General features: G+C 40.2%; 2 protein-coding genes across 2 annotated transcripts in view; both read left to right on the forward strand.

Annotated features, from left to right (window-relative positions):
- The window catches only part of SEC13 (SEC13 homolog, nuclear pore and COPII component), a gene marked incomplete at its 5' end in the record, with an annotated part of 6169 nt that extends 2210 nt beyond the window's left edge, over window positions 1-3959 (forward strand). The window contains 5 exons of the mRNA XM_010174627.1: window positions 82-215; window positions 1028-1161; window positions 1688-1808; window positions 2508-2654; window positions 3101-3959. Coding sequence (XP_010172929.1) covers window positions 82-215; window positions 1028-1161; window positions 1688-1808; window positions 2508-2654; window positions 3101-3211 — 647 coding nt within the window. The remainder of the gene's footprint in view (window positions 1-81; window positions 216-1027; window positions 1162-1687; window positions 1809-2507; window positions 2655-3100) is intronic.
- Window positions 3960-5555: 1596 nt separating this feature from the next.
- Window positions 5556-7707, forward strand: GHRL (ghrelin and obestatin prepropeptide). The gene is made up of 4 exons (XM_010174626.1): window positions 5556-5663; window positions 6193-6306; window positions 6770-6878; window positions 7688-7707. Exons 1-4 carry the CDS (start codon window positions 5556-5558, stop codon window positions 7705-7707), a joined length of 351 nt encoding a protein of 116 aa, XP_010172928.1.
- Window positions 7708-11807: the final 4100 nt, after the last annotated feature.

Here is an 11807-nt window from a genome sequence, read left to right on the forward strand (position 1 = left end):
CGCTTTTAGTGACTGTTCCACTGATAGCCAGCGCATTGATTAGTCGCTGTGTTGTCATCCAGTCTGTCTCTCCTTTCGCAGTGAATTCTGTCTGCTGGGCTCCACACGACTATGGATTGATCCTGGCCTGCGGGAGCTCTGATGGGGCCATTTCGTTACTGAGCTACACGGGTGACGGGCAGTGGGAAGTCAAAAAGATCAGCAATGCACATACGGTACGTCTGCTCCTTTGGAGCAGCACAGAGTTCTTGGAGATACAGATACGTACTGAGCTGATGCCTCAGAGAACTTGTAGACTAGATAAATACTGAAATACACTGAAATGTGTGAAACACTTTCCAGAATCAAGATTAACTTATTTTAAATTAATCCAGAGCGGGGAGGTATAGTTTGTAGTCACTAAAGTGCAGTAGAAAACAAGACATGTGGAAGTTATTAAACAGCACTGGTAATACTTGTTTATTAAACATTTTTGTTAAACACAGTGCTGGAAGTTACCTGGTAGGAAATGGCTTTAGTACTAGGAACACCTGTACAAACTGACTGTGAATAAACTGAAGCTGGAAAAACCACAGGACTCACTTTTTTTCCAAAATAGTGGGGATTTTTGCTGAAGCAGAGCTTGATAAGTTAATGGCAGTGGCTCTCAATAAAAGGAAACTGGGCTCTGAATGCACAGGTTCCTTCTGCTCCTGCATTCCAAAATCTTAGCAACTGCATATGTCTTGTGTCTTTTCAGTTTATACCTCCGTCTCCACTGTTTACATATCCAAGATGATATTTGCACATAAAACAGTTACTTGGCTACCTAAGGCTTTCTAGTAAGCGCCCTATTGAGACTAGCCTGTGTCTGGAGTTCTTACTCATCCAGTATCCATCCAGCGTTGTGCAAGACTCCTGGTTTTCTAAGATGCTCTTATCCTCCCCACAATGGAGAGGATGCTAGGTGTCCTTTGCCCCCTCAGCAGCTTTTGTTTATTTATTTAAAGTAAGCAACTTTTAATAATGGTGTATTTTAATTAAATAGATTGGATGTAATGCGGTTAGCTGGGCTCCTGCTGTTGTACCAGGAAGCCTTATAGAACAGCCATCTGGTCAGAAACCAAACTACATCAAAAGGTTTGCATCTGGTGGCTGTGACAACCTTGTCAAGATCTGGAAGTAAGTGCTCTATTATTAATATAACTTAAGAACTTATAAAACCTGATACCCTTCGTAGCCTTTGAATGTCCCTCTGAGTATCTCGGGTAATATTTTTGGCATCTCTGTGCTTTCATCTTTGAATTACCATTCTAGAGAAGTGCTTTAAAAATGGAAGTAACTTAGTGGTGTGCAATCTCCCATGTGGTTATAGCAACTTGCGTCAGCCCTGCTTCGTCTTATCTTGGAAAGTGGCTTTCTTAATTGTTTTTGATTACTGCTGTCACTTGGACAACAGCAGATTCCTGTACAGGAACTTAAGATCAACTGCTCTTTTTCCTTTGCTGTTTTCTGTCCCCTGGAAGGGATTTTGTCAGTTTAAGCCATAGAGCCTTTTTGAAGAAGAGTGGGGAACACTTGTGCTCTGTAATATCTGGATAAACCAGGAGTCTGAAAGCTACAAAAACAAAGCCTCCAGAACACGAGATAAGAAATACGACTGACTGCTGCTGCTCCTACCTGTCTGACTGTATACATGTGTTTTCAGGGAAGAAGATGGTCAGTGGAAAGAAGAGCAGAAGCTGGAGGCTCACAGTGACTGGGTTCGAGATGTCGCCTGGGCCCCATCCATAGGTTTGCCAACAAGCACCATTGCTAGCTGCTCGCAGGTGAGCCGCTGTTGGTGTGACAGAGGCAGGTGCTCAGTGCCCTTGCTTCCATTTACTAGAGAAAAGGGGAAGGAAGTGAAGGAGTGGTAGGGATAGGACTGCTGTAACAGGTCCTTCTGGCAATCCTTTGCTATATCAGGCTCTGTGCGTAAGAGCCTTCGATTCCTGTTCCTCCCAAACTCAGAAACCCAGCGGAAGCATTTCTGGACAGAGGCTCCATGTGTGGCTCTGTACCAGACACTTTTATTTTGAAAATCATGAGTAGGGTGGCCTCACTATGAGGAAGACCTTCAAACTTACGTTGTATTTTAATGTCTCCAGAAAACAGCTAAAAATACTGTTTTCTAATAACTGTTGTTCTTAATCAGCTCTGATGTCCTCAACCTTCATACTGACTGTAGCGTTCTTGCTCCTAATAATTCTGTAAATGCTTTTTTGTTTTGGTTTGGTTTTTTTAAATCAAGAAGACTACTCACTAAGCTGCTAAATTGCTGTCATGTGACTGGAAAGCAAAATCTCATTCTGGAAAAAAATTTCATCTGATACATACCTATTCTGGTATTTGCACGTGTGGTGGTTTCACCTCTGGGGTTCAGATCAGAGCTGTGATTTGTCGGGGTAGCTCCCACGTGTGGTCAAGGTTGTTTTTTCTGTGTTGTAAGCAGCGGTCCAACCACCTCGCTCTGCTTGCTTCTCTAGGATGGCAGAGTGTTTATCTGGACATGTGACGATGCCTCTGGAAATTCCTGGTCACCAAAGTTGCTGCACAAGTTCAATGATGTTGTCTGGCATGTGAGCTGGTCCATTACTGCAAATATTCTTGCGGTGTCTGGAGGAGACAATAAAGTGAGTACTGCTGCCTCGGCTCTTACTCCTGCATGCCCTGTTTTCAGAAGAGCTGAGCTGAGACAGGCTATGGTGACTTTTTAGTTAAGATTGTTGTAGATTCTCCTTTGCTGCAATGGTGAATTTTTTTCTTTTTATTTATCAAAAAGGTAGGAAGACTCTAACCTTTGGCAGACTACTTGCATTGCATTCTTAGTCCTTACTGGAGAGAAGGAAAGGCAGGCTTAACTTCATTTTGGGGGTACTAAGCAGAATTCACATCCTCTCCCTTTACCACTGGATAATTATTCACTATACAGCAACAAATAACTTGATATTAAACCAGTGCTGCGACACTTGACTGCTGTAGCTGTAGGCTGTCACCAAACTAGAGATGTGATGGCTGCAAGGAAATGGGACACTGAGCATGTACTGAGGCTGAAACATCTTCCTGATCTGTTTTTGAGGTGACGCTGTGGAAGGAATCAGTGGATGGACTGTGGGCGTGTATCAGCGACGTCAACAAGGGCCAAGGAGGGGTGTCTGCCGCTACGGAGGGGCAGCAGAACGAGCAGTGATGCAGGAGTGAGCGTTCCAGCTGCAACAAGCGGTCGCGCTACCTGATGCGCAGTGTTTCTTGAACCGACAAGAACTGATTTTATCTAAACTGGACACAAACGTGGGAAACAATTATCCAATTTTATGAGCACTCTGTAACTGTTGTTGGGAGGCTACAATATGTTGATAATCAACCTTAATTGACATTCCCTTAAATTTAAGGTAAAGAGCATAGCAAAGTACTGTGCCTTATACTACTCCTTGATGCTGCAGAAATTGTACCCTGCTTCTCTGGTTTGGGGATCATATTTAATTGGATGTACTGTGGTCAGACTCCAAGCACTTGAGTAGGAACAGGAGGAGGCTGTCAGGGGGGTCAGGTGTGAACTCCTTTGTGCAAGGGGACAAACACTCGGTCCCTTCAAAGGCCAGAACTTTGTTTCAGGTGGGGGGAAGGGCTGGTGAGTTTTCAGCATTAGATGACAGCATGCTTGCGAGCCCTTTGGTAATAGTGAAGTGGTGCTTAGATATTCCTGAAAATAATGTGCTTGGATATGTGAAAGTCTCTGTGCTTTCCTGAACCTGAAAAGGAGTAGTGGAATGCATATGTCTCTTGCTTTACAATGATCTCAAACTTGGTTATTTAGCCAACATCAGTAAATCAAACCATAATTTGAAGATAATTTTTTTTAGCCACACTTCTGTACTGTACCTCAGGTTTTTTTTTGTTGAGATACCAAGAGAATAAAGTCCTATTGGTTAAAGCCTAGTGTGCTGTGTTAATAGTCTTTTCACAGGGGCCTTGTCAAGGCTCTCTGCAGTCAACCCACAGTCATGTTGTCCTCTCATCCACGGTATTGGCTTTGTAATAACTGGGAAGGTGTTAGTGCACTAGTGACCAATAGTTATAGTATAAGAAAGAACAGAGTTTTGCCTTCAGTTAAATTTAAGTGCCGTTGCATTTCAGGCAAGTAGATTAGACTTGAACAAACCGCCTTTCAGCTAAAAGCTGAAGCACTCTCCCCCTCCGACAAGAGGGAAAGTACTTAAATAAAAGGTCACATTTTCCCTTTACTCTTCAGGTGCACTGAAGCAACACAAGTGAACACTTCACAGCCTTCCTCCTTCTCCAGGGTGCTGGTTCCTAGGCACACTCTGCTTTGCCATAGTCAAGGTAATACACCTGCTTTTTTAGAAAAACAAACCTCATTTGATGGTGGTTATCTATACCAGCCAAATACTATCCTAGTTGCTCTCAGAAACACAGACATGAATTACCTCTCTCTATACCAACAGGAATATGCAACATTCCAGCTCTTGTTTAAGTGCACAGGCCTTAATAAAGCAGAAGATGCTGATCCAAAGGCCAAGCTCCTGGAAGCCACAGGGGACACATCCAGGAAGAGCTTGATTCCGGGGCCAGCCCAGAACAAAGCACGGTGTGCTATGAAAATGCAAGGGGCTTCTGCTTCCTTACTGTTTCGGGTAGGATCCAGAAGCTTTGCCTGCTTTGTGCTATTGAATGTTTTTGTTAACAAGCCCTCAGATAAAAGCCAAGATAAAGATTAACTCTCTCAGATTTTCTTAACCCAGCTTTGCTGCTAGAGGGGTTTTTGACCCATCACCTCCATTTGTTTTCAGTCCCTCATCATATTTACCAACTTCCTCAGCTTTACCAATTCAGCTGATACTGGACACATTTCAGAAGTTATTTAGTTTTAATATTGGGATCATTTCCCAAATCTGATTTACAGCCTAACTGCACAGTATCTGAAATAATCAACCAGAAAGCCGCAACATGAGACCCAGAAAGAAGAAAGTTATTCCCTAGACAATTTCATTATACACAAAAATAAGCACAGCACCAGATCTATGCACTGTTCTCGCTTTTTTGTTGATTTTGTTATCTTAGGAGCAGGCCAGGTTCCCAAGGAATTTAGATACATATCAGATTGCATTTACAGGAACATCACTGCACAAAACAAACATTCCACTTGGTATATAAAGCGCTTCAGAAAGCGGCTGTTTGGTGAAGCCACAGAACTAACCAGGTAAAGTTTCACATCATTTTCAGCTTTTGCCAGTTTTCCTGTGTAATTTTTCTCCACTAACCTGTCTGTTCCAGCTACTCTATCCTAGAAGAAAACACAGTAAGAAAGAGACTCTTTGGGACAAGACATTTTTACCTTTACCATATAAAATTACATTTGCTTTATACATCCATCTTAGAAATAATTTCAGGTCATCCAAGTCAGGAGAAATATTTTCACTGGATCTGCATTCAATTAAATGCAGAGGTTGTAAAATAAATTTAATTTTTCAACTTATGTTTCCAGGTTTGCACCCTGCCTCAGGAAGATGATCATGTTTCTCAGGAGCACTCTGCTGGGAATTATTCTTTTCAGCATTCTCTGGACAGAAACTACTCTGGCTGGCTCTAGTTTTTTAAGCCCTGAATATAAAAAAATACAGGTAAAAAAATACAGAAAAATACTTTCTCAGGTGTATCCTCCCTATAGGTCCTTAAAACCAATATTATTTACAGCATTCAGAGAGGCTTTTACAAGATATAGTTTCTGGAAGAGGAAGGAGTTATTCCAGAGAACTTCTGTAACAAATCATTAGCATTGTATTCATGCCATGAGAATACGTATCTAATCTCATTCACTAAGAAACAGTAATCTGGGAAAAAAAAAACAAAAACAAAAAAACCCAAAACAATTATAGAGAAAGCATTTGTTTCAATAATTTGTTGACCTCTTCTTTGGAAATTAACTGCAAGGTGCTTGTTCTTTAATGAACTCTCAAACCAAACACCTATTTAAAGGGAATGCAGCAATAGTAGTACAATTATTATAGACCTACATATCATACATACATAAGTGTATGATTCCTTCAGTTAATTTGCTGCATCTGTGTTAATTATAGCTTCTAATTTCCCCACTACAGACTAGTTTGATTATTGAAAGAATATATAGATATTATTTTGCTTCCTTTCTAGCAACAAACAGATTCAAAAAACCCCCCAGCACAATTACACCGTCGAGGCACAGAAGGCTTTTGGGACACCGATGAACCACGGGCAGAAGACGAGAGAAACAGCATTGACATGAAGGTTTGTGTTTAGTCGTCTTGCTCACGTACAAGTTTTAGGGGTGGGGTTGGGTCACACCATTTCTGTCACAGTACAAATTAAAACTACAGTCACTTTTAACTTGAAATGCAAACAGGAAAGGGCACATGTAAACTGCCAGCATGTGGTATGAAAGGATTTTAAATTAGCTGCAGTAATTCAGATCACAATCTCCTCTTTAGGATTCACTTACATTTCAGAACTAACATATAATAATGCAAGTTTCTTGTAAAGTTTTCTTTCCTCCAGTTTATTGTGCAGTTTGGTCTGCAGTAACTGCACACCCCGTTTCTGAGATTTTGATCACGTCTGAGCACTAATAAGCAAATAGATGGAATAACTTTTTATACCTCTTGCTTATCATCATTTCTATGAATAAAATGAACTTGCAGTGTCCTTGTCCAGAACTTGTCTGTTCAACTCTTGTCTTTTAATGTTTTTATAGTTTAATATTCCCTTTGAAATTGGTGTCAAGGTAACTGAAGAAGAGTATCAAGAATATGGACAAGCACTGGAGAAAATGCTAGGAGACATGCTTGAGGAGAATGCTAAAGGTACTGCCAGCCCAGTTCTAAAAGCAGAGCTGTAAAACAAACAAACAAACAAACAAACAAAAAGCTACCAAACAAAAACACCCACACCACAAAACAGCCAACTTTTGTCATGTGAAACATTCAGAGCAGACTGGGAGTAAGTTACCACTAAGAGAAACACCAAAGTATCTGATGTTCAGAAACTGCTAGTTGAACTTTGAAGAATCACATTTAAGTATGTCAGGCCAAAGAAGAAGGCTTCCTTTCCTTACACTAGCAATTTTTTCTTAACCTTTTTCCCCAAATCCCAGGATTTCCTTGTTTTCTCAGCTAAAAGACCTTCACAATTTTCTCAGTGAAAAGTATTAAAACCATTACTGTAACTAAGATAATTCTAGCAGATTCACTGATAACTAAAGTTCTAACAACCAACTCCCACCACAAGCTGCCTGGTTTTTACTCTTACAGCCTCTCATATTTTATTTGCACTCACCCATGTTAAACTGATCTTTGTGAATCTTCTGGTTTAATGTTTATGACAGTCTTGATATCTGCGTTACACATCCCAGCTACAAATCACTTCATGCTTCTGCTTTCACCCTGCTTTCTGGCTCAAAGCTTCTCCATTTTCCTCTGAAGCGCTCCTTCTACGGCCATGACGCAAAGAAGAGTCTAGTGCTCACGTGCCCTTATAGAACATAACTCTGTGAGAGCCACCTTACCTCTGCCCTCGGCTGGGCGCTTGTGGAACTTTCAGACATATCATCAAAACAGGGTTTTCAGAAAAATATTAAGACTATCAAAATAATCTTTATCTTTTGCCTTTTTAGAGACTCGGATGAAAAACTGAGGCAAGGTGAAGGACGAAGACCGCGCTAGATGGCCTGATTTGTTTTAAATTTTACTTTAAAATGAAATTATTACTGACGTCACAACTCTAAAGAAGTATGTGAGCCTGAACAGTTTGCTCTGACAGCCTTTGGAATGGATTATCTTTTAAGGAGAATACAAGACCTAGAGCCAAAAATAATGAAGGGCGAGGTTAATCACAGGCTGACATGTAGGCTTATTTTCTTATTTTATCTCTTTTCCTTAGTAAATATAGTGATTATTGTAAATCACATGTTTGAAGGCTATATGAATCCTTTCTAAAACTGGTGGAAACCTCCTCACCCTTCTGTGCACATCTATAATAGTGAATAAAGCTTATGCTGAAACTGCAATTACTTGTGGCATTGTTTTTTGTTTGTTTAAGAGAAGCTCAAACTAGATAGTTCGTGTAATAAACTACACAAATTAGATGGACAAGGACTCAACTTCCAGTTGCCAAATTAGCGTAATTGCCAAGGGATTTGTTAACATGGATCTTATCAAGGAAGCCATCTAATATCTCTTCCAGTGAAGAGGAAAAGAGTTAACTAAAAAGTTAACTTGTGTGGATTCAGAACCCCATACCGGGGCAGATATCAGAGGTACAAGGTAATTTTTCATGCCTTCAGATGCATAAACCAGTGTGCTCCAATGCAGTACGTGTTACTTTCTGTACCTCAGCCCATATGGACATCTGAAAATCCATGAACTTCTTCTAGAATTTCCTCCTGAAGATATTCTACAAGGTACTCTAACAGGCTAATCTGATAAATGCAAACACAACTGCAATTGTTATTAGATATGTTCTCTTTTCCTATCACAGAATTAATCACCTAAATGAAGTGCTCCCTTTGATGATGCCACTAGCACTGTCTTGTGCTATCCTCCACCAGAAGGCAAATTAAAATTAGAAGTGAAGGGGGAAGTGGATTAAAAAGGAGTAAACAATTCTTAGAAGACTAGCTGAGGGTAAGGATGTGGACACCTGCTTTGAAACCTGCGGAAGTGTTACAGAGCCAGGAAGAGCACTGAAGTGGCATTTATTGTGCTGAACTCTGATCATCACTGCCACAACAGACCTACTGCTTCTGTTACTTTTATATTTAATGTTTTCCAAGCATATTCCATGGAAACAGTCAGCCAAGAAGCTGCCCAACCGTACAGGGAGAGAACTGTCAGCCAGAGATAATGCATAAATCCTTTCTTAAAATAAGAAGCATTGTTGTTACCTTTGCTGTTTTTAGAATTCTGGCAGAATGGTGCAGGACACAGTGTGCTCACTGAGAAGAAAAAATATGGCTAGGCTAGATCAAAAATTGAGGCACAGGCTATTATGCTGCATTACTTATCCAGCTCATTGAGCAGAACATTCGAAGGTTGTCTTTTAAAAAAAAAAAAAAAGCAACACAAAAAACCCCAACAATGATTCCTGTTGATCTAGAGAAAAACCTTCGGACCTATGAATGTGTGCAGTATTTTCTCCTTTACAAATATCAGCCTCAAGAGGGTAGTATAACCTCATAGTGCACAACCATGGCAAGGACAGAACAGGTCTCAGTGCTTTCTAACCCGCCTAGTAGCAACTGATGCTTATTTCTTTGTGGTTCGTTCTTACTAGTAATTTGAGATAATGTATGAAATATATATATATTTTTTAAATCACATTAGGAAAAGGCAAATGCAGCCACCACGTGACTCAGCTTCAGCTGTAATCAAGCTCCCTAAATTGAAGGGGATGCAGTATTACTTTTGTTTTCCCAAACCCTTAAGAAAAGTAAAAGCTGTCTTCTTCCACTAATTTGAGATGATTATTCAATTGTGAAAAAGAAATAAGGTAACTAATTAAGCAATAATCAACCCAGCTCCTATGCAAAAAGTAAAAAAAAAAAATCTAAACCAAACCCCATAGTAACATCACATCAAAGAAATAACAGTCAAGAGTCCCTCAAAATAAGCAGCTAGTGTTTTACAATTACTTTAAATGTTTAATTATTTCTAGATTAGGGAAGTGGAAAATATCCAGTCACTTCAATTTTAATAGTTCCCCAATCTAAAGAATGATCTAATGCTTTTCTTTTTCTTCTCTTCCTGTCATGGTGCGTCACTAGATTGGGCTTTGCAAAACCAAGAAACTCCTAAACTAAGAAACAGACTAAAACCATTTCATCCTCTTCATCTACATTTTTTCAAAAAGATTCTAATGATTAAGATCCCAAAAATATTTCAACACATCCATTGAACAAAGATGTACTCACCACCCCTTTGTTTGTTGTTGTAGTTCACCCACAAATGCAGACTTTGGAAGAGGCTTTGGTGAATCACAGGCTGTCCTCCAGAACCACTCAGAACACCGACTGGAGAGCTGCAGGTCCTTCACCCGCTTGTGTTTTCTGTCTCTCTGAACACGGACGCCACTGTTGGCCTTCAATTTTTGGAAAGAGACGGATGCTTCCTGACCATTTTTCCTCTGACTCCCCTAATGTGCTCAGGAGCGCCGTCAGGCACGTTACACTGGGTCACTGGTGCTTTCTTGTCTTCTTCCCAAGATCTCCGGTCTGTTGATCTCTCAAGTCACATTTATTTTCTGTTCTTTGCACGATATTTACCTCACCACATTCAGGTTTATTTTCAAGCTAGATAATAAATGAAAGAGTATATCTGTTAGTGACACGTTTAAGCAGTTTTGAACAACTAAACAGATAGTATGTGTGAGGGGAGAAGAACAACCTAAAGGGTGAGAACTTTCCCCCCCTCCCAAGAAAGAGGAAGGTGCTATAGATCTCTACATCCAGTCAGTACGATAACTGGAAACGGAGCAGTCTGATTCACACTTATGCTTACAATAACACACACCAGTGTTTGTCTGTCTGAATGGAAGTGTAAATGACCATCAGACATCATGGGATAGTAAATGAGGTTCAGACATCATTACTGAATTATACAGATAAAAAAGGGTAAATAGTTAGAGAGAATACAATGGGTTTTGGCCAACACAAAACACAGACTTGATGTTAGTTATGGCTTCATAGCCTCACTTATTAAGATAAAAATCTGCCTTTTAGAAAGTCTGAGAGTCTATAGGAAACAACCAACTACAGTAACAAAGAAAAAAACAAAAAAAAGTAGCTCTGCTGTAACAAAGGATTTTACATCAGCTTTATAATTAAAAGCTCAGCACTTTCTCAATCCATGATGTTCATTCTTGCAATTTGTTACAAGAACAGGAAGGCAAGATTTTAAAGACTTCCGCAAAGAAACATTGCTTCATAACTAAAAATAGGAGTGACAGGAGCAACACTAGAAGTCTTTAAAGTGAACAAATGATGTTAGATTTCCCTCCAAGAGTTATTAACTGGTGAAAAAGGAAATGACGACTGAAACCTGAAATCTTCATGTACACGTGCATCTACAGGCTTGTTCTCAACAACAGAACTCAAGACTACAAGATTCCGCTGACAGAAGTTCTGCGGGACTGACTGATGGCAAGCACTGAGGGTACATAATTATGTACATATATATGTTTAAAGACTATGACTAAATCTTTGTGCTTTTAGACACAAGTAACCATTGATAGGGTTTCGCCAAAACTTTAAGAAAAATTTAAAGCATTAGCACTGTTTGCTGGTGGCATGAGGATGTCAGGCAAAACAAAGGCTCTTCCTTTGGTCTTAGCAATTACCAGGGAGAACGTAAGCAGTTCCCTTTTCTACTCCTACAGAAACAACGTTATTCATCATAAGGGAATAAAGAAGAACATGAACCCATTCCCACACTTCACAAGTTATTTTTAAAACCAACACTGGCTGGTACTCTGTCAGAAGTTCTAGAAACATGCCAGGCACACATTTAAACTTCCCTTGTGAAACAGGTTTCCATTGGCCTTCTGCAGCTGTCCCGCTCCAGTCCGGGATATTAGAACTCGGCCAATAAACAGCGTATTGTTATGGGACAGACCTTTGTCACTCCATCCCAACCCAACCCAAGCCCGGAAAAGAATTTAAAAAATAAGAAAAATAGGGGTGCTTTCCTGAAAACGCAGGCGCCTTTCCCCGCAGCGGCAGCGGGATCCCCGCACTCACC

This window comes from Antrostomus carolinensis, unplaced genomic scaffold (genome assembly GCF_000700745.2).
Source record: "Antrostomus carolinensis isolate BGI_N321 unplaced genomic scaffold, ASM70074v2 scaffold36388, whole genome shotgun sequence".
NCBI lineage: Eukaryota > Metazoa > Chordata > Aves > Caprimulgiformes > Caprimulgidae > Antrostomus > Antrostomus carolinensis.

Excerpts from the sequence above, each read along its gene's own strand:
- GHRL (XM_010174626.1), top strand. The coding sequence starts at position 5,556 with ATGTTTCTCAGGAGCACTCTGCTGGGAATTATTCTTTTCAGCATTCTC. Across the intron at positions 5,664-6,192 it reads CTGAATATAAAAAAATACAG|CAACAAACAGATTCAAAAAA; the intron begins GTAAAAAAATAC and ends CTTCCTTTCTAG. Across the intron at positions 6,307-6,769 it reads GAAACAGCATTGACATGAAG|TTTAATATTCCCTTTGAAAT; the intron begins GTTTGTGTTTAG and ends ATGTTTTTATAG.